General features: G+C 32.2%; 1 protein-coding gene across 2 annotated transcripts in view; it reads right to left on the bottom strand.

The window, feature by feature from the left end:
• Alk (Anaplastic lymphoma kinase) overlaps positions 1 to 26,083 on the bottom strand; it is a 200,383-nt gene that overhangs the window by 19,971 nt on the left and 154,329 nt on the right. For both annotated transcript variants that reach the window (XM_072534741.1, XM_072534740.1), the window contains exons 18-20: positions 24,026 to 24,216; positions 21,859 to 22,088; positions 10,273 to 10,478 (exon numbers count right to left, since the gene is read on the bottom strand). In XM_072534741.1, coding sequence (XP_072390842.1) covers positions 10,273 to 10,478; positions 21,859 to 22,088; positions 24,026 to 24,216 — 627 coding nt within the window. The remainder of the gene's footprint in view (positions 1 to 10,272; positions 10,479 to 21,858; positions 22,089 to 24,025; positions 24,217 to 26,083) is intronic.

Genomic DNA, 26,083 nt, shown 5'->3' with positions numbered 1-26,083 from the left:
TATTCCGGTATGCTTTGGACCTTATTAATTAATTAATTAGCTAATTAATTGCTTGGCGCAGACTTTTAATATCACATTAATATATATATATATATATATATATATATATATATATATATATATATATATATATATATATATATCTATATATATAATATTATATATATGTATATATATATTATATATATATGTACATATATATATATATATATATATATATATATATATATATATATATATATATATACATATATGTAATATAATATTTATTAATATTATTATTTAGGTGATATGTTTTGTATTATTTATTAAATGTTCATAATTATAATAATATATATTATAATCTCAATAAATCACTGTATGACCGAGAACTGTCAATTTTAAAATACGTTTGTGTCATGTCTAATTGGCAATTAGTACGAATCCCAATATGAATTTACTTTTTTATTTTTGAAAAAGGTATTTAAAAACCCCACGTTCATTTTATTAAATATATGTAATATACGCAAAAATGCTAAATTTTAAAATAAAATGAAAATTTACAACATAATCCGAGTTGTTGGTTTTTGAAGTTATACTTCTATACGCGCGTTCAACTTAACAAGCCTCGTTAGGCATGTTAAATTATAAATTAAAACTTGTAAATATCTCAAGAAAGTTCAAATGTGTACTTATATACACAACAAATAACAATTAAATATTGTATTTCAGTTGTATCACCAAACAATATTTTTTTTATTAATATTGTTATGGTAAATTAAACATGTAAAATACTTATGAATATTGCATTTTAATTTGTATTGTATTATTATATTGAATTATGTTGCAGTGTATTGTATTGTATTTTTATATTAATAACAAAATAAACAATGAATTTTACTGCAGAGTACGTGTAAAAATTTTTTTTTATTTCTATTTCTTTTATACATATATGATAATAAAAATATGTATTTTCATCAAAATATTGATTCAATCCTTTATTTACTTACTGTACTCCTATTACAGGTTAAATGTTTATATACAGCAAACGATGCACCATATACCTGTATACCTAATTCTTTTTCTCTTTCTGCTCTCTCTTACCTATAGCATTACATATGTAATGATTGTGCAGATTGACTTCCATATAAATTTGTAACGACGAACGCGTGTATAGAAGTATAACTTCTATCGGCACTCCCACTGGACTGCCACACCCGTTTTTTTTCTGTTTGTTTATTACATCTTTTATTGACAGATATTGTTTTAATTTTTTACTTTTCGCTTATGTCTGTATTTTGCTAGTTATTTTTTATGCAATTTTTAATTTAAATCTGTTTAGAATAAATATATGATGACTAGAAACGAATTGATGGGCAGTAGTGAATCGATTTAAAAACCGTTATTTCGTGACGCTCCTTGTGACGTCATCTCGTAGTGTTTCTTCCGTGAATTTTACTAAAGGAAAAAAGTAATAAAACGTCAGTATAGAAGCTTCGCTTTAAAAATTCTTTAGAGCTACAGAATGGTTTGGAACATACCATAGAGCGTTTATTATCGTATGGAAAACTTTTGTCGGAGTTGGTTTAAGAGTTCAATGTTGCTATTGAATGTATATCTCAGACTTATATACCATAACTCCAGAGAGGTTTTAGAATTTTTTTGTAAATCAGTAGTTTATTAATGATCGAGATTGGCGATTTACTTCCGATTGAACAGTATAAATTATGCATTATAAGTTCTATTTCATATACTTAATCGACTTACCTATTATGAGCTAAACATGGTTAAATTTTAAAATGAATATACAGACAAGTACAAGATTGCAAGAATAAAATAGAAGTTTACATCTTATAGTGCATCTTTACGAAAATTAGAGATGAAAATTCCAAAAACAAACCACCATAAAACCCATCTTTGTAAAAAAAGTATATATATATATATATATATATATATATATATATATATATACATATGCTTGGTTACATGAATAAAAAATGTATTTAAATAAAACAGTGAAAAAACACCAGAGGAGAAAGAGTAGAAGAAGACTCTTAACAAGAAGAAAACAAAAGAACTAAATACATAATAACAAAAGAAGAAAACAAAATGGATATATAGAAAATATATAGTGTAGAAACACAAAGTAAGGAAGAAGAAAAAGGTTTTCCTTTTACAGCACACACACCAGGGAAAAATACCAACATAAAACAAGGAAATAAAGCATCCAAAATATGGCCTAATACATTTTTATATAAATCTACAGGTCTGTTATATAAATTGACAATCTGTTCCACATTTTAATTATAATATGTTCCACTTTATTAATATATACTTAATGTCCAATATTTGTATACGAAGATTATTCTATAACTAAATGGCCTAATGGCCTAACTAACAAAGCGCAAGGTTTTTGACAAATACCGATTTTTTCTATTTAACAACATTCTACTTCTTTAAAATATTTAATACAACGCCTGATATTCCAAATTATTAATGCCTTCATGTCAATTCATTTTTTTTTAGATGTAGAGACATGAGTAATCACTAGGAACACCCAATTTTAAGAATAATCCAAATGAGATAGTGATTCAAAATTCAATTCAAAATAAGGCGGTTTCTCCTTAATTTTATTGCTAAATTGTTGCAAGAAATTGACCTAAAACTCTTTACGTTCACATACTCGACCAAGATCATTCCATAAAAATTCTATGACACAGTTATTATAACTTTATTTATGGCGGTGGAGCACCTTTTTCGTTGTTTATTTCAAGTATTTTTTAAATTGAAAATATAATAATGGTCCCAACTTTTATTGACAGTTACACAATGGTGCAAGAATTTTTTCGAAAACGTGTCGGAAGATCGTAAGCAACAGTCAAACGATTAGTTTCTGGTTTGGGCAACTGCGACATCCAAGTTGAATATTTTTGATTTTCAAATGGTCAGTTAAAATTATCTGCACACTTTCTTGGGATACCCACTATGTCTAACATCCCACGCATACTCAGTCAACCAGTACCATATATTGGATTTTTTCCTCATGTTCGACACAGTAGAAGTTTTCGGATGTCTCTACGGTTTTTACGATTTATGCTTATATATGATCGCGTTTAATTTCGAAGAAATAAAGCTTTTATCATTCCAAATAAATTGTCAATTCAAATTAAAGTAGTTTGTCGCTGCTCACAACTTTTTTTCCTCCTTTACTATTAACAAAAACACATGACATATTAACTTTGAAATACTGTCAATATAGAATAATTGACAAATCGCTATTTACTGCCATGTCCATTAAAAAAATCTAAGGAATGATAAAGAGATTCCTTCGAATTGGCGCCATCTTTGTATTATGATTTATTATGAAACAATCCTCATCTTTTGTTCATTTTTTACATGCAAATATTCAAATTTTTACGTAATTTGGCCTCAATTTATATAATCGTTTATAAAATGAATATAGGCTTTTGGTGGCAATTCAATATTGTGAAATCGCAGTATACACAGGGAGTGAAATTGTGTGTTAACTTCTAAACATTTTTTAATTCAAATAAAAAATTGAATTAAGAATGAGGATCCAAATAAAGTCCCTAATAAAAATATATGCAAAATGAATCACAAGACTCTTGCCGTTGATCTCTTCTATTGTATTTAATTTTTAGCAATTTGTATCTAAGGGAATTTAATTTTTGACTGAAATAACTGTGGCTGAATATATTAAAATACTTTTTTAAAAGTAAGTAGTTAAAGTAAATATAGTAAAAATAACACATGAACATAATCAGAATGAGATATTGCATGACGACGATAAAAGTTTGTTCATCTAATTTATACTATATTCTCAGCTTGAAACTTGGATTTGTTAGCCCAAGAAACAGAACGTGAAGTGTAAACTTTGAAAACATCAATAAGAGGTTTAAACAAGATTTTTTTATTGTTTTATGTGATAGAAAAATTTATTCTAAATATTTTTTCTACCACTCGAAAAAGTATATTTTTTCTTTAAGTTGAGCTTCATAATTATGCTCATGTAGCAGAAAGGTTGAGTTATAGTTTTAGTTAAAATAACTTTATTTAAAAATTGACTAAATTAATTTGTTACGATTACAATCAACACTTATCTGGTAAAAAATATAAATATCAGTTAACCCATAAACAATATCAGATTTTTTAGAGGTCCCTGCACCCGGCCCCAAACAATTTCCAGAAAACTTCAAGGATAGTTTTGCGAGAAACGAATTAAAATCTGATAAACAAAATTAATTTTGATATATAAAAATCGTTTAACGTTAACTTAAAATAATTACAATTTTAATTTATTTTTACAAAAAGTAAATACTAAAATCATAAATGTTTAATGAAAACAACATTTTTCCTTCGTATATATCAGGTGTGGCCAAACGCATTGGTAGTCCCAGCCATTTTTCAAAATTTGAAATTTTTCGCGTAGGTACTTCTACGGTACTTTACTTCTCAGAATTCTTTCAGACGATAGTGCTTGTAAGTTAATAGTGATCGGTGTTTAAATTTCACGAATTTTAAAGTGAAATAAAATGATTTTAATCTTTTTCCATCTCTATAAATTCTAATTTTCCAGATGTTATTTGGGTCAATGGATTTAGAAAACAATATGAGATGATTTAAAATATTTCAAATCTATTTTGGAACTTCGTCGATATTCCTCTAGCTTTTTTATATCCTTGTTGAGTTTGTTTTGTTTAATATTGTAGTTCAAAGAAAATGACAAAATGATTTATTTTTAATGTCCTTTTAAAAAAGTTTTATTGTAAATTCAGTGTTTGTAAATATTCCATGAGATCACAATTTAAGTCTTGTAACCACTCGTTATCGTTTAATTCTGAATAGGTTATTTCTTTTTCTTTTAGAAATGCAGTTATCGGATCAAATAAATCTACAAATCGATTTAATACGTTGTAGGTAGATCCATCTAACAATGCAAAAAAAATGTCATTTGGAAGTTTTTCGTTCTTTAATTCCTCAAGGAAATTTTTAAATTATTGTCGATGATTTTTTGCATTGGTCGAATGTAATTTACAATGTGTAACACTGTTTTCATAACATCAGGATATTTTTAATATTCTGTAGATAGATGTTCTCGGTAAATTATGCAGTGAATCGGTATGAATTGTTAAATTTGAGAATCATAAATATCTTAAAAGCCCAATCAGACCGACTTTTTTACCCATCATTGCCAGAGGTCCATCAGTTGCAATGCTTACAAATTTATTAATAGCCACAAGAAAAATTCTCACTAAGTCTAATAATCCTTCTTTAACAACTAACTAAGGTGAAACAAAACGTATAAAATCTGGCAATTGCTAAAGTTCTGCGTCTACCTGTCGATTCGGCAAGAGCTAAGCTGAATGCAATGCGGCTCTTTATGTGTCATATCATTATTAACTTGGACGGAAATGGAATTTGTTACGTTGTACTTAGTGTTTCATATTTGTTTTCGGTAAGTTAAAACACATTTTTAAACACATACGGAACGGTAATAATGTTTTAATAATACCAAGAAACTGAAAAGGACCTCTAGTACATTATCGAGAGCCACAATTTGTACATATGCGTGACGTATCCGTTCCGTGTCAGTGTGCCGAGTCGTTTTATTTTTAATGTTATATTTACATACAACCGCGTTGTAGCAATGTGCGTACCGGGCCAAATATAGAGAAAAACGTTATTCATCTTTCTATATATAAGAGAGTTGAAAATATGGCGGCTTGGATAAAAGATCACACCGTGTTGACATTATTACTTGATGAAGAGGAAGAGCAAGAGTAGAAAAAGCAGAATTAAAGAAGATGGATTGTGCATCCGATGTGGAAAAAAGACATACCGAAGGAGAATTTAAAATATACAGAGAATTATTGGACAATGAAACAAAACTTCACGAATATTTTAGAATGTCGCAGTAGGTACTCCTTTTTTCCATTAATACATATAAAAGACCATAACATATTAACCGCATAATATCTCCTGCTTATCTGTATACCAGCATTCGCGTCTACAAAACAAAAAAATCATGTTTATACAAGTCCGTGCCGTCCGTGTCATTTCCGTGCATCGCCAGTGCCGAAAACAAAAATATCGTTTGGAATTAATTTCGGACCTGTCTGTAAAACGCCAATATATAAATATACTCATAATAGTACATTATTGTTTTTTTGCTGGGCACTGTCATAACATGGAAATGACACGGCACGGATGGCTCGCGAGCCACAGTTTGGCCACTCCCCGTATATAGATATATAATTTCCTTTTAATGAAATAATTAAACCATAGATAAATAAACATAGATAAATATATAGATAAATAATATCCTAACTAATTTTTTTAAAAACGCAACAGCATTAATTGCCGTTGGACACCGTCTTTGAAGCATGTTTATAATTTCTTTAAATTATTCCCTTTAGTAAATTATTTTCACGTCGCCCATGCCTGCATATCTTCCTCATATAACCGACACTACCGAGCGATTCGTTACGCCTTTTTTTAACAAAGAAATAACTTCGCCAAATGCTCCTTCTTCTTTTTATCTTGTTTTGGTACATAAAAATCTTTCCTAATAACAAAGAAAAAAGGAGCTATTGTGAAATCTCCGAGCTACCTTCTCAGAAAAACAGAAGAGTTGTTTTTCGTAGAAAGTTTACTTTCCATTGGTAAAAGCTATGAAAATGAACCCCAGTAGCCCGGCTATTTAATGTCAATTTCGCGTGGCATCCTTCAGCCAATATCCCCTCCCTACTTTCAACCTTCGCTTGTCTAAGCCCTTCTAAGTTCACAATCCGATGTTCATTTCCAAGTTGGTTCCTGTGGCAAGCGGTCTTATCTTCGACAATCGGCGGTAAGTGGATTTTCAATTCACCCTTATTTATCTTTACACAGTGTGTCTTATATTAATTATTTTCTCTTTTGTCAAACAGACGTCTTCCAATTGAAGTCACTTCTGTTTGCCGTTCAGATTCTACGCCGTTCAGATTCTACGCCGTTCAGATTCTACACCGTTCAGATTTTACACCGATTCATATTCTACACCGTTCATATTCTACACCGTTCATAGTTTACACCGTTCATACGTGTACACTAATTAAACATTCACCGCTACGTTCGTTCACCTCGATCATCAGGCATCTTCATTTTATCTCAACTACCTGTACTACTCCGGTCTAGCTGCCTCTTTTCGTCGGCCTAAGACAATCTAAGGGATTACGTTAGGAAGACCGCAATTTATTGTGGGCGTGTCATCCCAACTACCTGTTATACGGACCGAAGTCAAGTGCCTTATTGAGGGCGTAATACCATTATCTGAATACACCTGTTTCATGAGTATAAGTTTTATTGACTAAACTGTGATAACGAAATCTTTAGAAGTTAATTTATGACTCCAGTTCAGTGTACCTTCTTATTTATGGAGGTTTAGTTTGACTGAGTATAAAAATACAGGATAATATATACGTATAAATAACGTACAATTTATTTTATATGTAGATTATATTTCTGATAAATTCTATTCTTAGATTTGAAGTGATCACGGTCAAAATCCTAGTAACTTCATAATTAGGTATCCTCAAGGCATAAAATTCACTTGCTTGCCAAATATTGACGTAGATATAATTATAATGTTCCTTGCCTTTTTCTAATTCTTGAGGATACTAAATTATTTATAACTATTTTTCAAAGAGATATTTTTTGTATGTAATTAATAATAAGTTACGCAATAATCATGCCATTTAACTGTTCAATAAAATTTGGTATAGTACATTTACTTTAACAAATATACCTAAATATAATTTTGTTATTTGCTAAAGAACTATTTGCTTTTTATTTCTTTTATATTTTTTTATATAATTTGAATTTATATTTTTGTGTTTCTCTTCCAGGCATTTTTTGTTGAATTGTATTATTATTTGTTTGATCGTATATTTTGAGTATACGTGTCGAAATATCAGGAGTGTACCGCATAATTCCGATACCTTTTCTCTCACTGTTTACTTTATTCTCGCGTGAGTTCTCTAGCTGTACCTTACCTTTCTCGTCATCCTTTTCTATGTGCCGTAAGGTTTCCCTGTTCCTCTAAAAATAGGGTGGTGCCCAAATAACTTTTCTTCTCTTATCTCTTATCTTCTCTTCTAACTTCTTGTCTTTGTGTTGTAAGTACTTCTTTAATTGATCCGTAATATTTGAGCTGTAACAAGAACCCCGACCAAGATACCTCTACCAGACTGAAGCCCGAGCCTAGTACCGTTCTTTGTGTAACCTCCAATCAATCATCTAAAGGGTACATCTTGGCATAAATTCAATTACCATTTATGTGGTAGTAAGTTTCAGTCTTGTGTAAGAAGACTGTGCTGTATGTAAGGTTAATCGGGCTGCAAAAGATGCAAATACATGCACAACACAAAAGGTTTGATGGTGAAGAATGAATCCAGAATTGTCAATTTTTAGACCACCATATGGGGGAACACGCTATGGTGGTATCTATAGTATAGTGCATGCCTAAGTATCTCTAGTTGACACGATATTCTCCAGAGTCTGTTCTAGAATCAAAGTGGAGGCAAAACGTAATTTTATTTGAGAATAACAAGTCCTCCGTTATACTGTGCTCTTAAAATAAGGGAAACTTCATTGAAGGTCGTATCATTTAGTATATTTTTGACAGCTTGGACATACACATTATTTAATGTTGTTGTAACGTTATAAAGGATACACGTATACACTTGTCATTGTTCTTTAAACATTATTTTGTTTTAATATTTTTCTTCTTAAAATAGTTGGCGCTCAACTTCTTATTCACGAAATATGCTGTCGTAATCTAAATTCCAATTTTAATTTGCACTTATTTTAAGTCTATACTTCTATACGTCTATATATATATATATATATATATATATATATATATATATATATATATATATATATATATATATATATATATATATATATATATATTGTCTATGATCTTAAGTCTTTACAAACTTTATTTGTAAGTTGGCAACTACGTTCTCTCATGTCAGTTTTTGCTTTAATAGAAAGGAGAACTTGTTTTTATATTATCTTTCGTCTATTTAAGCTGATCTTTCAGCTTCAAAATTAATTTATATATTTAAATCTTTTCTCTGAGGTGAGTACATATACATCATGTCATATTTGTAGTTGATAATTGTTTATATACCTATATCTGTCTTTTTATAATTTTCTATTTTTGACTTGTTTTTGTACATAATCTACACATCATGTTATATTTTTCAATGTATTAATTCTATATGCAGCTAGAGTCTTTGAGGTAATTAAATTAATTAGTTTAATAATTATTATATTCATTGAATCTTTGCTATTTCCTATTTAATATTTCCTTAGATTTGTAATTTTTTGTAATCGTGATAAAATATGGCAAGGAAAAGTTTGATATTGCTAACACAAGGTTTAATATTTTAGTTTTTTGACCTACATTATCTTTTTCTTGCCTCCCTTGTTCGAGAGGGACCTTCTTTAAACCACATGGTCGACCATATGGATTAATATACTGCAGTAGGTGGCCGCTACTATAAAAACTCAACACTTCCCTGAAGTTATAATTCATTACACATTCAGTCACATTCCAACCAGTATATGAAACAAGCAACCGCACTAGCTGCATTCTAAAACCACCTAAATTTGACAAGCTGTCCAACTAGTACATGAAGCCAACAATATATCCCAAAAGTATTATTTCACATAATCACATTTTTGTAAAAGTATAAGCTGTGTTTTATATGCTTTGTTTTTACTTAATATTAAACTTTTATTTAATTTTTAAAATATACTAAATATGGTTAGTTAATATCACCTTTTATTTATCTTAGACAAACTCATTTTTCAGATTTGTAATGAAGATAAGTCTCACACCCGAGAGACTAAACTAGATGAAGTCTTACACAATTCAATTCAGTCCCAAAGAGTATTGCAGTTTTGTTGTTACATATCCTAACTTTCAGAGAGTAGTCATATTATTGCATTGTAAATATCTTCTAGGACTCAAAAGTATTTTCTAATTCTTTTCAAATAAAATGAAATTAATATATTAATACAATAATATGAGTATATTCTTTATCGAAGAGTACTATATGATTTTAAAAATATAAAACATAAAACAAATCATTTGATCATAGACAATATCTATTACAAATATTAACTCTTTAAACTATTATCAAAAACATCAGCACACGCTATTTTAAGTAACCAATAAGTAGTCCTCACAACAGCAATAAAAAAACTCATGTATATAGTTACCTGTAAACAATTCTCTTCTGAGCCTGAAGGTCTCATGACAGTCGTATCTCTTTCGTAGGATGGAGGGCGCTGAAATACGGGCAAAGAAGCATTCATTACTTGAGGATCTTGAGTACAGTAACCTAACCTCTCTAGAATTGTACCAAAAGTTGGTCTCTGTTCTGGAGCTGGATGCCAGCATTGTGTCATTATCCCATAAATTGGACCTGAAAATGTATAAATATTGTAATGTATTGTAGCAGAATAATTGATATATTGTAATTATAGTATAGTGACAAAAAATAAATACTTATAAATAATGTAACAAGTTTACTTGTGTGACGCCACTGATAAAAAAAACCAGAATTGTGCGACGCCACTGAAAGAACAAATAGAATATTCTATATCGTTTGAATATTATTGATAGCGAAGTTTTTATGACATGGCTCATTTGCATTTTATGTTGTGTTATATTCGAAATTTTTCAAGGTGGTCATATTATGTTTATAAATTCTTATGCATAACTGGGCCAAGAAGTTTTCTTCCTTAAACAGTCATGTGACGCTTTAAAAGGGATTTTGGAAACCAAGTATTATAAACAAGAAAAAAATTGAGAAACTACATCGAATGAATCAAGTAAGAAAAAACCATGAGAATGTAGAGACAAAATGATATCAAGAAACATACAGTGACTCTTCAGAAACAAAGTGTGATTTCAAAAATATTACTATAAAGGGGACATTTCTGTTTATACAGATTCAAGAAATAGTTAGTACACCTGAAACCACTGTAACAAAGCAAAGAATGAATGGAAAAGATAGAATAAATAAAAAATAGTAAAATGTATGGTTTTGAAGATGTAACTCATGTCTGTAATGATTCAGATGCTGTGAAATATTTTTGGGCTGAAGAAAACAATATCTAGTTTCCAAAAGTAGATGACAAATTACGGTTTCGTGGATACTAAAAAAAATAAAATGTAAAAAGTATGATCCAGTGTTAAAGGTAGAAGAGAAAACTTATTAGTATTCTTAGGTTATATGGGATTAAGCCACAATTTATGGTGAAGATATGTAGATGCTGTGTTCTCCATTTGTCCTCACGGACCAGAAGCATTGAATAAATTCTTGATGAACAACATCAATGACATTAACAACAAACAAATAATCAATTAAATTTAATATGGAAAAAGAAATCAACTCCGCCTGTGGTGACTAATGGGTGGATTGAGTAGCTCAGGAGTCACCATTGCCGGTCCTAAGCCCGGGTAAAGGAGGAAGGTTGGGCAGTGGGCTAACAACCCACTCCCGGAAAAAACACACTGTTATGAAACCTAAACATTTGCCTCGGAACAAGGGGAACTTTCGGAAACGACTAAAGCTACGAAACATGGACTATGCATTTGGAAGTTGGAATGTGAGGACGCTAAATAGACCAGGAGCTCAAACTGCACTTCTACAAGAACTAAAAAGATATAATCTTATGATCACTGCTCTTCAGGAGACAAGATGGCTGGGGAAAGGTGTCAGGGACACCAAAACGCACACAATTCTATATAGTGGCAAAGAACAAGGAATCAAAGAATGTGGAGTTGCATTTGTGGTAGATAATGTTTTTAAGTCAAAAATCATAGACTTCCAGGCAGTGAATGAAAGGATATGCAAACTAAGAATTCGCACCCACTTCTTCAACCTTACTATGATAAACATCTACTGCCCAACAGATGAACAAGAGCAACATACAAAGGAAAGCTTCTATCAACAGCTGGAGATAGTATATGACAACGCGCCAAAAAATGACATTAAGGTTATAATGGGTGATATGAATGCCAAAATAGGCAAGGAACCGCAGTTCCATGGCACAACAGGAAAACACTCACTGCACAATGAAACAAGCGAGAATGGGGAGTTTTTGATAAATTTTGCCACCAGTAAAAACATGGTTATAAGCTCCACATGCTTCCCACATAAAGACATACACAAAATGACGTGGATCTCACCAGATGGAACCACAACCAATCAAATTGACCATGTGATGATAGACAAAAGGGTAGCCAGTAGTATCTCTGATGTGAGAACACGACGAGGAGCATGCTGTGGATCAGACCATCTTTTACTGCAAACCAAATTTAGGTGCAGAGTTAACAGAGAAAGAAACGAAAGACAACAAAGAACAAACAAACTAGACCTGGAAAAACTGAAGACTCAGGAATGCAGAGAGAAGTTCGAGCAAGAAGTCACAAATGAGCTAAGGACACAAGAACTGCACTCCATAGAGAGCAAATGGAATAATATCAAAACAGCAGTGCTGACAGCAGCAGCGTCCACCGTGGGAAACAAGAAAAAGAAGAGAAGAGGAACATGGTTTGATGACGAGTGCAGGCAAGCGATAGAAGAAAGAAACGAAGCGCACAAAATGTACATAACAAGAAGAACACGGGAAAGACGAACATCATTTGAAGTCGCAAGACGGAAAGCAGACAAGATATGCAGAAACAAAAAGAGAGCTTATGAAAATGGACAAATAGAAGAAATGGAACAAAATTTCAAAAAAAACGAAACTAGAGGAGCTTACGAATACTTAAAAAAGATAAAAAGTGGATATAAACCTCAAACAAGCCTATGCAAAGATGAAAGTGGGCAAATAATCAGTGACCAACAGAAAGTCACAGAAACCTGGAAGCATTATTTTCAGACCCTACTTGGAACACAAGTAGATATGGAAGATGAAATGGGTACGAACCATGTAGAAAAGAACGAAGTTGAAGTAGAAGCTCCAACCATAGAGGAAGTTCTCGAAGCTATTAAGGCCCAGAAAAACAATAAAGCCCCGGGAGTTGACGAGATTCCAGCAGAACTGTATAAGGTAGGTGGCAACCACCTATCAAGTCATATCCACGCGCTTATCAAAGAAATATGGCAAGAAGAGAAAATACCCGACGAATGGCAGAAAAGTATAGTATGCCCAATCTATAAAAAAGGAGACAAACTCCAGTGCAAAAACTACCGTGGAATTTCTCTACTATGTACAGCGTATAAAGTCCTCACGTATATTATAAACCAGCGACTCCAACCACTAGCAGAAAATATTATTGGAGAATATCAGACGGGCTTCAGACGGGGAAGATCGACAATGGATCAAATATTTACAGTCAAGCAGGTCTTGAGCAAATCGTGGGAACACGACATTGATGTTCACAACGTGTTTGTAGACTTCAAACAGGCATACGATTCAGTCAAAAGGGACAGACTATACTATATATTGGCAGAATTTGCAATACCACATAAGCTGTTTAGACTCATTAAAGCCACAATGGATGAAACTCAGGCATGTGTACGAATACAAAACAACCGGACAGACTTTTTCAAAATCTCGCAGGGACTAAAGCAGGGAGATGGGCTGGCACCAACATTGTTTAACCTGGCACTGGAGTATGCGGTTAGGCAAATGCAAACTGGACGAGAAAACCTACTGACCAATAAAACGGTTCAACTGGCTGCCTACGCCGATGATATTAATATTATGAGTAGAACATCAACAGGAGCACAGGAAGCATACGCAGAGTTAAAAACACAAACGAAAAGGCTAGGTCTGGAAATTAACACAGAAAAAACAAAAATAATGGTACAGACGAGAAGAAATATAATCCCACAAAACATTATGCATGAAGATGACATTGAAACGGTTGGAAAGTTTACATACCTGGGAGTAGAAATATATGCCGATGAAGCAGAGGATGGAGAAATACGAAAAAGGATAACGCAGGCAAACAAAGCTTATTTTGCCCTCTCCCATATATTTCGGTCTAAAAGTGTCCACCGAAATACAAAGATGAGAATCTATAAAACTTTAATTCGGCCAATAGCATGTTATGGCAGCGAAGCATGGGTCCTGAAAGAAACATCCAAAAACAAACTCGACACATTCGAAAGAAAAGTACTGAGGAGAATACTAGGACCTGTAAGGGAAAACGGAATCTTCAGAATTCGATATAACAACGAGCTCTATCAACTGTATAAGGAAACACCCCTGTCAGACTTCATTAGAATACAAAGATTGCAATGGGCCGGACATGTGATACGAATGGGAGAGGATAGGCTACCAAAACGAGCACTGAACGCCAGAATGCAGGGAAAGAGACCAGTTGGAAAGCCAAGAAAGCGCTGGGAAGACACAGTAAGCAGCGACGCACAAGCACTTTTAGGAGTCCGTGTATGGAGAAGAGCAGCCACAGACAGACAAGGGTGGAGGCAAAAAATAAAGGAGGCCAAGGCTCATTTTGGGCTGTAGTGCCGTAGAAGAAGAAGAAGAAGAAAAAGAAATCAACAATTCACTTCCTTTTCTGCACGTGTTAACCCTGCATTACTACATGGGGTACAGTTGTACCCCAGGCTGTCGTGAAAGTCCTGTAATTTTTTTACTATTGGCAACACGATAACGCGCGCTCGTGTAATTTCTTCTTTTAGCAAGTCAGTTGTTATGTTGCTGTAGCTGAGTTATTTAGTGTAGTTGTTTTTGGGGTACAACTATACCCTGAGTAGTATTACCATTATATTTTTACATCGGTCCGTCATATTATGTGAGAAATACGAATCTAATAGAAATCAAAACATTATGCGGACTTTATTACTACACAGGGGTTCTAAATATAAATTCGGTAATATCGAAAGAACTTTTCAACAAAGAAACAGAAATTCCATTTTTTCGCGCTGTAATGAGTGAAACTCGCTTTGTATTTCTTACAAATTGCATCAGGTTTGACGACAGGGACTCTAAAAATGAACGTCGTAAAACAGATCGTTTTGCGCTAATGCGAGACATTTTTGAAGCAGTTATCTTCAAATGTAGGAAACTTTACACACCTTCAAAGTTCTGCACGTTAGATGAACAACTTATGAGTTTTCGAGGCCGATATCCGTTCAAAAAAATGTATATACCCTCAAACCCGATAAATACGTAATTAAAATGTTAGCATTATGCGATGCAAAAGCTTTTTATCTTTTGAATGGCAAAGTGTATATGGGTAAAAATTCAACACCGGTAGGTGTCCCTCTAGTTGAATAATACACGCTGAATCTAACAAAACCAATTCATGGGACAAATCGTAACCTTACAACAGATAGTTGGTTCACCTCAATCCGAACGATAAAAAAGCTGTGTGATGATTATTCCGTTACATTAGTTGGAAGCATGAAGAAAAATAAAGCCGAACTCCCAGTAACGTTCATCGAAAAAAAAGGAACAAAAATTCAGGTATATTTGCTTGTAGAAAAAAAAGAACACTGCTTTCTAGAAAAAATTTAACATTGCCCTCGCTAAAAGCTAAGAAAAAATTTGTTGTCATGTGATCCACCATGCATACTGAAAGAGACAAACCAAAATTCTACAGTGCTTTCCGAAATAATTGATTATTATAATCGAACCAAAGTCGGAGTAGACACATTTGACCAGCTCGCGCATAGATACACCACTGCTAGAAAATCAAGACGCTGGTCTCTTAGATTTTTTTACAATTGTTAGACCTTATTGGAATTAATTCAATAGTTCTATGTAAAGATATTGATGCCACAAAAAAGGAATTAATACCGAACAGAAGGTCATTCCTAAAAAACCTTAGTACAGACCTAGTTACTCCCTTGATGAAAGAACGGCTCGGAATCCAAACTGTGTCAAAAGAACTTCGAGCTGTTATAGAAAGAAAATTACATATCGAGCCTAAAGTACCTTATGTAGACCAAAGGCAATCTTTTTCCGGGAGATAGGCTTTTTGCGCACGCAAACAAGACAGAAAGTCGAGGATACCGTGCAAGAAGTGCAAAAAAAACGCATGTCTAAACTATCAGTCAAAAGTGTGCCCAGATTGCTTTAACTAAAACTAATAATTAATAAATATGTTTAATAATGTAGAACCGTTATATACAACAATTTTGTACCTTTCTAAATATATTTAATTTTTTGCAAACAGGTGTTTCATATTTGGGGTACACCTGTACCTCGGGTAGTAAAATAAGACACTTTTTGATGGGTAGTAATGCAGGGATTTAATCACAAAAGAGGATTTACAGAAAGTTTACAGAAAACCAACCCACACGAATATATACTTAAATTACCACACAAATCACAACGTAAACATCAAAAAAGTAATTATCAAATCGTTATATGGTAGAGCCCAAAACACTTGCTCTAATGAAAATGCATTTCAGGAAGAAAAGCCATGGTTAACAAACGTTCTAGTAAAACATGACTACTCATTGTTTGTTATTCCTAAACAAGGAATTTCACAAGATAGAAGAAAGGAAACAACAAAATACCACAAGCAATCCAGAAACACTCACAAGGAGAGATTTAAAGATGATAACAATACCATATGTAAGGGACTTATCAGAAAAATTAAAAAGGATAGAAAATACGTACCTGCATCATAACAACATTCAAAACAACCAATACACTCAGATATATCCTGTCCAAAACCAAACCTAACAACACAGAAGAGAGATCAAAGAATTGCATCTAGAAATTACCCTATGAATGCAACAATCTTTTTTGAAAACGATGTCCGGAGTAAAAATCGAAACGTCAATTATTAGTTAAAAAGTAATTTTCATTACAATCAATTGTGACTGAATCCCATATTAATACAATATTTAACTATAGTTCATCCCAAACCCTTCTTTCAGTGCGTCACAGTTTATCGAATTCTCTCTAACGCATTAAGCTAGAAGTGACAGAAAAAAACGTGAGTCTGTGATTATTATACATAGAACTTAGAAAATTATATATCGTTCACGGGTATTTGCATATTAAAGCGAATTCTACTTACGGATATATAATTGGTTGGAGTTTAGAATACGCTAAATAGATATCCAATCAATGATACGCATAAATATAATTTGACGCAGATGGTCTCGATAGTGACAGTACTTTGACAATGTCAACTGATAAAATGAAAATTGTCATTCCAGGATAGTATTTTCAGACATTTTACAGTGAAAATTTAATTTTGTATTTATTGTCATAAAAATATTTTAAATATGCCGAGATATACCGAGAATGAACAAAGACTAATATTAAAATTATTAAATTATTTTCAATTAGAAAAAGAGGCTGGGACAACTTTATTACCAGTTTCTGCCGTTCGTGAAGTAAGTTTTAAATTATTCTAAAAAATATTCATATTAGTAGTTTAAATACTATACATTTTAGCCATAGTGTTTGTAATAAATAATAATAAATACATAAATAAATCTTAGCTAATTAAGCACTTTCCTTGGAATGTATAGAATAGGAATTATGACAAACTGCCGTTCCAATATAATGCACAATAAAATTTTTTATACAGGACGGCACCTCTAATATGTAAATTAAAAAAAAATTTAAATTCTTAAAATTTTTACTCCACATTTTCAAAAAATAACCTTTTCACATTTAGCCGATTACGATCCTTCAACTGTCAGATTTAACTAAAATTTCATGCAATAATTCTCGACATTCTTAAAATCCTATATGACGTCAAAATTAGTGACGCACTGAAAGAAGGGTTTGGGACAGACTGTACTAAATATATTTTAAATTTACCAACAAATTTGGACGAACAAAAAATCGTATACTGGAGGAAAAAATGTGAATTAATTAGAAGAAAAAGTAAAAAATATATAACAAAAGAACTGTGATTCTAAATCAGTTATAAAGAAGACTAATACATAACAGATAATTATATCCATTTATCGATAGGTACTGAAATATTAGAAAATATCAACAATAAATATATTGGTAGTTTTTATGTGAATAAAGGAAAATATCTTGAATTCCTTAAAATTTAAAACAATAATATTGTCAAGGTATTGATAAAAAACGAATGCAATGTAAGGAAAACCATTATAGTCATTTAACTGGTAGATATATTAGCGTAGAATAAACAACGGAACATTTAAAAAAATGATATTAAAAAATACACCAAGAAACGATTGGACATGGATCATCAAGTGCTTGAAATGTACTAGAGACTATTTAAGAGATAGAACACCAAAAAATTTACATAAGAATGGAGAGGATTTTAAATTTCACACAAGAAATAAACACACAAAAAACACAAAAATCCATCCCAAAAACTGTAGAGGAATACTATAATACCAATAATAAGTAAATATACACCAGAGTCTTATTACGTCAAACATTTTATTACATCAAACATGTCGAATGCTAGGCAGGATTTTACAATTTATATAAATTGGTATATCATCAGGTTTCCAAAGATCTTACGACCTACTTGATGTTCATTTAACTTTAACTTTTGTAGCATTTCTATTTTCTTTTGTATGTATTAAAACACAGAAGAATATTTTCAATGTATTTCTATTTTCTATCGTACATGTTAAAACACCGAAAGATTTTTTCAATCCTTTTGCATCGTTGGAATTGATAATGTAAACATTTCTGGTCTGTGTTTAATCATTTTTAATTGCTTTGTTTTGATCATAAAGCCGCTTTAGGATTTTTTGCGCGTCAAATAAACAGATATTTTTCCGTTTCCGTTTGGTTTATATCGAGTTGGTAGAATAATGTCACAATGCAATGGACCACCGAAGTGGTCACTTCATTGTTTCGAGTCCGGATTTTTTTAAATTCGTAATGTAATTTCGTTTTTTGTTTTTGTTATGGAAATATAGTGTATTGTAGCAGTTAAATGTGAAATTTAAGTGAAAGTTGGGATTGAAATCTTGAAAGGAAAAGATGCGGCGTGTGTAATCTAAAAAAGCCGGCAAAATTTCTAATGTGGAGAGGTGAATTTAATCAAAGGCAATGTCACAGTTTTGTTGAATTAATCACCGATTTGTTGTATCTGTATGTGTCCAATGTGGAGATTTGTAAAACAGCGTTACAATAATTTAAGAGGTCCACATGGTTTCAAGCAAGAACTTGAGTGGCCGAGTTTTAAAGACTGCAATTTGTTAATCCGAGGCCCGAATTCAGTGCCCAACTTCCAAAGAATCGTTTACTTGTTTTCCCTGGTCATTTAAGACCAAATTGCAGCTTGTGGGACGCATTTGTGTTATTTTGCAGTGTTTTGGATCCAGTTCCAAGCCCAAAAATTTTCTTAAAGGAAATACATCAGCTAGTAATACAAGGTACTTTTTCTTAAAATTTTACTAAGTAAAAATAAACGTTTTTCATTAAAATAAAAAAAATTTGCTTTCATGACAAGTAAGAAAATTGTAATAAATAAAATTATAAGTTTTAGTATTAAATTTCGACATATGACAGTATTATGTCTTTCGGACCCTTGGTACATAACCATAAATTTTGAATTGTTTTCTTTGCATTTGAAGTTTAACCTCAATGTAAGCTCCGTTGAAAAATCTAGATGTTTTTAATTTAATTGTTACGATAAATATCATGGCCTATAAAACTGTAAATATATTATGACTAATTCTTTTCTATTCTAGTTATTTCGGCGCTCAGTTAAAAGACCTGTTGACCTGAATTATGATGAGTCACCCACGACTTGAAATTTCCAGAAGGAGGCCGAATAAAACTAGTCTGAGCAACCTTCTGTGCTCTTCGATGGGGTTTCGCCGCAATTTTCGAATAACGGGATTTTATATTTAAAGAAGGAATTCGGTTGTAAAAGGACAGTTAGTTTTTGAACATCGCGTCGCGTTTTAAAATGTAACGCACGTATTATAATAAATGTAGATAAATTATATAATTATTAAGTGTAAAATAAATTAGTAAAAATAAAGACTTTAAATAAACTTTTAAGTGTTATAAGTGTAGAACCTTGAATAATAAATAAAAACAATAAATTAGATTAATAAAAACATAAAATAATAATAATTATTTTAATAGTTACAACTAGTTGATGGAACCGCTACAATATGTCGCCACACCAGTAAGTTTTTAAACCTTATTATTATTTGTATTAACTGTTTTTGTTGAAGTAATAATAAATATATAATGTTTCTCTCTAAAAAAAATGTAGTATTATTTCCTTTAAAAATATTCTAACCCTTTTAATATTTGTTAGGAAAGAAAAGCCTTTACTTTCCATCCAGCAGGAAGATTCTTGTGTTGTGTTGTCCAGCAAATCCTTGTAAGTACTTTTTGATTTCTCTTTTTGTAGTTACTTTTTTCCAGCTCCTATTTTATTCATTAACTTACGACCCAGCTCACCAACCAAACCAAGAGTAGCCGTTCGCAAACGTTCTGGTTTGTTTGTTTACCCTATCTCCAGCCCAGTAATTTCTGTCCCTAGTTTTCAACCCCCTATAAGTGATACCCAATGTGGTAGGCAAATATAACCGCTACACTTTGATATAAAAAAAACACTTAAATATTAAACAAATCAACAGATTTCTAACTTTTACACTTGGTTAGCGTTGAAAAGTTATTCTACAAATTACATTATTTAGAAATGCAGTACAAAGTCTTTTCAATATCACCCAATGTTTTTACAATATTTAGAAAGAAGTATTTAACCTTCTAGAGACCTTATAACTCCTCTTTTAGTAGTTAAATTAAACCAATATAGCTTGCTAACTTCTCAGAATTCTCCTAACTTATCTGAAAAGCTAAAGTTGTTAGTAGCTATTGGAATATTAAAACCTTTCAGTCTGTGAATATGTTTTCATCGATTTTTTTCAAGGCTTCCTTTACAATACTTGCTTATTAGATATTAAATAATAGAGGAGATAAGGCATATTCCTGTCTTAATTGAATCTTTTAGTCGATTTTACAGTTTCTGTTAGACGCTGCTAAGCTATTATAGTCAATTTCATAGAATCATATCATCATCATCATCAAAACATACTCACTTATAGCGGAGATATTGCGTCCTTCTTCCGACCCTTTCAATAATTCATTGACCCGCATTAATCAGCACAGCATGCATCTGCATTAAATTGGTTGGCATCTTCTACAATATTTCCTCATTATTTTCCTATTTATGTATCTAACTATCCAGGTTCTGAGACCAAGCTTTTCAACGTCCTCAATTATCTGGTCTTTCCATACTATTTTGGGGCATTCTCATGCTGTACTTCCTAATAATTTATAGTTAGTGATGTTCTTGATAATTGTTTCTAGATATCACCTTTCGAGTTGTCTGATTTATCTCTGTGCTTTAATAAATCTGACTTTTAATAGGTCGACTTGTTTCATGGTTCATCAATTTTATAAATTTACTATTACCTAGGTTTATTGGCCCTGTTTTCTTCGATTTATTTGTTTCTCTAAGATCCTTAATATTTTCTGGCCTTTGTCAAGTACATTCTTTCAGCACCATGTGTAAGTACTGGTATAATTGCGGTGTAAATGTAGTTTAACAGTTTTCTGTTTTTAGTGAGCCGCGTTTTTCTAGTAACTATTTTTGGTAAGTTCGATTTCAAGCATGAATTCACTCGTTAATTTCTAAGCTTCTCTCATTAATTTCTTTACGGATATTTCTAGATACTTTAAGTGTGGTATCTTTTCTAAGACACAGTATCCAATCTATGTCTCTGTCATATTATCTGTATTTCTTTTGGATTATACTTTCTATACATGAAATTAAGAGTATATAGAGTCTATTTTTCATACATAGAATTATGAAAATATATTTATTTAACTTACCTGGACAATTAGCTGGCGCCTCTAACCTTCCGCCACTAGTGACTAATTGCATGACATCCCTATTTGCACAGCCCGTATAAGGCATATACCCCATGGACATGATTTCCCACAAAAGAACCCCAAATGACCAAACATCAGTCTTGCTTGTGAAAATGCCATCAAGAAATGCTTCCGGTGGCATCCATTTTATAGGTAACATGGCTTTTCCGCCTTTTCTGTAGTAATCAGACCTGAAAAATATATTTAAATAAAGTAAAAAGAAGTACAAGAAGTACCGTAAAGAAGAAAACATATTTAAAAATCATTAAAAATATTTTTTTACTACTACTATTAACCAAAAGTTAATGACTACATATCTTATATAAATGGATATTTCCATGTTCATTTGTCGTAGGTAACGTTAAATTAGTAGTAGGAATAGAGTCGTAAGCCTGGGTTTAAATAGTATAAACCCCAAACTCTACCAAACTCTTAGATAACGAAGATGTTCAGATTTGTAATTCGACATCTGAACTGTATTGTTAAGAATACGGATTCAAAACATATGATACTGCAAACTATTAAAGCATATATAGTAGGATACTGCACGTGCACCCTGGTTAATCTAAACGAACTAGCACAAAAGACGCCAGACAATCTTTCATAAGATCTCCTGGCAAGAAAAAATCACATATTTCAAATTTATTAGAGATGACGCTGCTAAGAAATGCACCTTCTAATGACCAATTGACAAAAGAACTCAAGCCCATTGTACAAGTTTGACCACTTAATATAGAAGGCATAAGTAGACCAAAATGCCAAATTCTGCACAGATTTTTAAGAGAAAGTTTATTCATCTGGTCAAAATGCAAGAAACACATACAGTAAATTAAGTTCAATTGAGATGAAGAGGAAAAATTACAGGCTATGATCTACTACCTACGATAGAGCCCACGGTATAGTAATATATGTACGCACAAACATATAAAATGTAGCCTTAATTTCCTCTTCTACAAAGAACATTATCAATAAGATAGCTGTAAAAATCGGCGATATCACAATAGCTAATATTCACAAGGCCCCTACTCTCATCTGGCATACACATCTCCTTAATCTTTACAAACACCCACCCATATACCTAAGGGATTTTAATAATCATTATGAGATGTAAAAAAACAGCATGTCACCCACTTTGAATTCCAGGATAGAGGCACATTCAGATCTGCAGCTTAGAAAGGTGAGTATAACCCCGATCTTTGTTTTCTTACCACTACTGACGACAAAGGTCAACCTCTATCAGCATTAAGAAAGGTCATGTCCGATTTTCTTTATAGCCAGCGCCGTTCTATTTTGATAAAAATTGGTATTAGCATTCCAGTTATAAGATGATCATTTCCAAGCCCCAGATGGAAATGAACTGTAGGAAAGCTCACTGGCCTGCTTTCTCCAAACCGCTTACATACAACTAAAGTTAGAAAAGACTTTAATTGTCCATTTAAAACATAGTATTCCAACCCTTTTATCTGTGAAGAACGTACGGAAGCTGTTAATGAAATAAAAACTGGAAAAATCCCTTGCTTTAATGGTATTCATGCTGAGTTTTTAAAGGGCAGGGGAAGATTTACTACGCAATCCCTTTCAAAGCGCTTCTCAGAATTCTTTTCTATTTTAAAACCAGGGAAATCTAAGGATGTACCAAAAAATTACCGTCACTTTACTTTTAAGTATCGGCTACGAACTTTTTGAAAGATTGCTATATAATATGATTAGCAAAACAATATTTCAATATACCTATACATATGGAACAAGCAGGATTTCTACCACACCTTAGCTGCACAGACCAAATCCTAGCACTTACTGATTATATAGAACTGAGCTTTCAAAAATAGCTAAAAATATCTACTGTTTTCAATAACTTATCAACAGTGTATGATACCATGTGGAGACAAGGGGTCATATATAAATTAATGCGTGAAATTCCATGCATAAATTTCAAAGTACGTGAATCATGTGGTTATTCTATGTTTGTTAATACAGTACCAAAATAACGATATTAGTGAAGAATATGAACGTGTATCTAAAATCATTTTCAAATTTACTTAAACTAAAAATATTTAGTGATTTCTGATTGAAATGGTGCAAATATTTTTAGAAACACTTTGTCTGATAACACAATATGGCTGTTTACCTGTAAACGTCCCTTGACATTCCGAAATCGGCTATCTTAACGACTCTTCCAGGACCTTTTGTTGTAAGAAGACAGTTTCGAGCAGCGATGTCCCGGTGTATAAATCTGTTGTCTTCCAAATATTTGCAACCTTTTGCTACGTCAACCGATATCAAAATTAAATCTTTCATTGTCAAAGGACTGGCTCTTTCCTAAAAACAAATAAATATTATAAGTTATAATTAAAAATATCGCTTAAAAAACGTTTTTAAATTCTACGAACAAAAAAGGCTAGGATCTAAGGGAAAAAAGTAAAAAAGTATGCAGACAGGATGTAGAATCATTTGGGCTAAGAGAGCGCACAATACTTTCTACTCTGTTTAAGTCAGACTACCGCCTAAGCTATCAGGCCCAATATCTTTTCTTAGTTATGAAAAATATATTGGCATGGGTGCCTACTAATTTACGAAGATTAAACAAAAATAAAAAACAACGCTGCCTTCGTTAAAATAAAAAATAAAGTAAACTTATGATAAAACAACATTATCTCTCTCCCTCCCTCTCTCTAGTTTCATCTCTCCTTGTGGAGTTTTGGGTACTTATGCGTTTCTTGGCAAAAAGTGTAAGATTGCTGATTGGCCGGGTCAGCGCATCTTCTTTCTTATTTATTCTCTGGATAAACTGTGTACTAGTTCCTTCCATTGTCTTTTATTTCTTGCATAAACAACATTATTAAAATTAAATAAAAGCGGTTAGACGGAGGACTGTTTAACTTAAACAGACTCCATGCCAAAACCAAGGTGTCCCTAACTTCAGTAATCAAGCTTCAGTACGGATGATAACGTGATCATGGCTAACTCAGAAGAAGATTTTCGCTGAAGAAATTCAGTACCGAGTGAGGTATACCAGTGCAGCTTTTGGTCACATTATGACAAGCGTCTTTGATAACCACAACAGTATCAACACGAAACTTCAAGTTTCCCACGTTATAGTGATTCCTACACTTACCTATGAAACTTGGACTACCTACAGGCGATGCCTAAAGTCTTTGGAAAAATATCACCAACATCGCCTTAGAAGAATTCTGACAGTTACCTGGAAGGATCGAAGAACCAATATCATCATCTTGGAAGTAGTGAATTCAACAAGTATTGAAGCCATGATTGTGAAATACCAACTTCGGTGCACTGGGCACGTGGTCTACCCGATACGTACCTCCCAAAACAAATACTGTTCTCACAAATTAGGAACGGACAAAGCAAGCGGGGAGAACAATAAAAGTAATACAGGGAAAATTTTAAAAACAACATAAATAAATATGACATTGACTTTAGTACGTGGGAAGATGCTACAACAGACCTCCCGGTATGGCGAAGAAAACTGTATGAAGGTATATAAACTTTAAACAACAGCGACGAAGTGACGAATCTTAAGAGAGAAATCGAAGGAAAGCACGAAAACTTAACCATTTAAATAATCCTCAGCAACTTGCTGCCAACGCAGACTGGGCATGCCATGATTGTGGTCGTGTGTGCGGTTCCAGAATCGGCCTATTTAGTGACCGTAGAACGCACAACTGAGTATTTGTTAATAACCGTAGCACCTAATATGAATATACTCGTTTGCGAGTAAATGCCAATGATGATGATATGATACCAATGTAACTATATTCCAATCAAAAGAGCTCGAAACTACATTTATTTATGAAAAAAAAAAACATCAAATACTCAAAAGAAAAATACACAATTATATATATCCGAAACATAAATAGAATTTAATAGTAGCTTTAGCAAGTGCCGCCAGCATCTATTTAGTATTGCTATTGGTAATTATTGCCAATGTTTGTGACAGTTACTACAGAAAATATTTAGCAAGTTATGTATAAAATACAAAGAAGAGTAACGTAGTTTTTGATCTTTTTTTGTATTTACAAACTCGCATCGGCCTTATTATCTTAGACAAAGATTAACAGTCATTGTATAGTAAAACAATCAAATTTTGTATAAATAATTTATTGCTTTTAAATATTAAATAATCACTGCAACACCGCACTTTAAGAATAGTCCTTTTAACTTCTCC

The sequence above is a fragment of the Diabrotica undecimpunctata genome, chromosome 6 (assembly GCF_040954645.1).
Source record: "Diabrotica undecimpunctata isolate CICGRU chromosome 6, icDiaUnde3, whole genome shotgun sequence".
NCBI lineage: Eukaryota > Metazoa > Arthropoda > Insecta > Coleoptera > Chrysomelidae > Diabrotica > Diabrotica undecimpunctata.
This window is presented reverse-complemented; position numbering and strand designations above follow the sequence as displayed.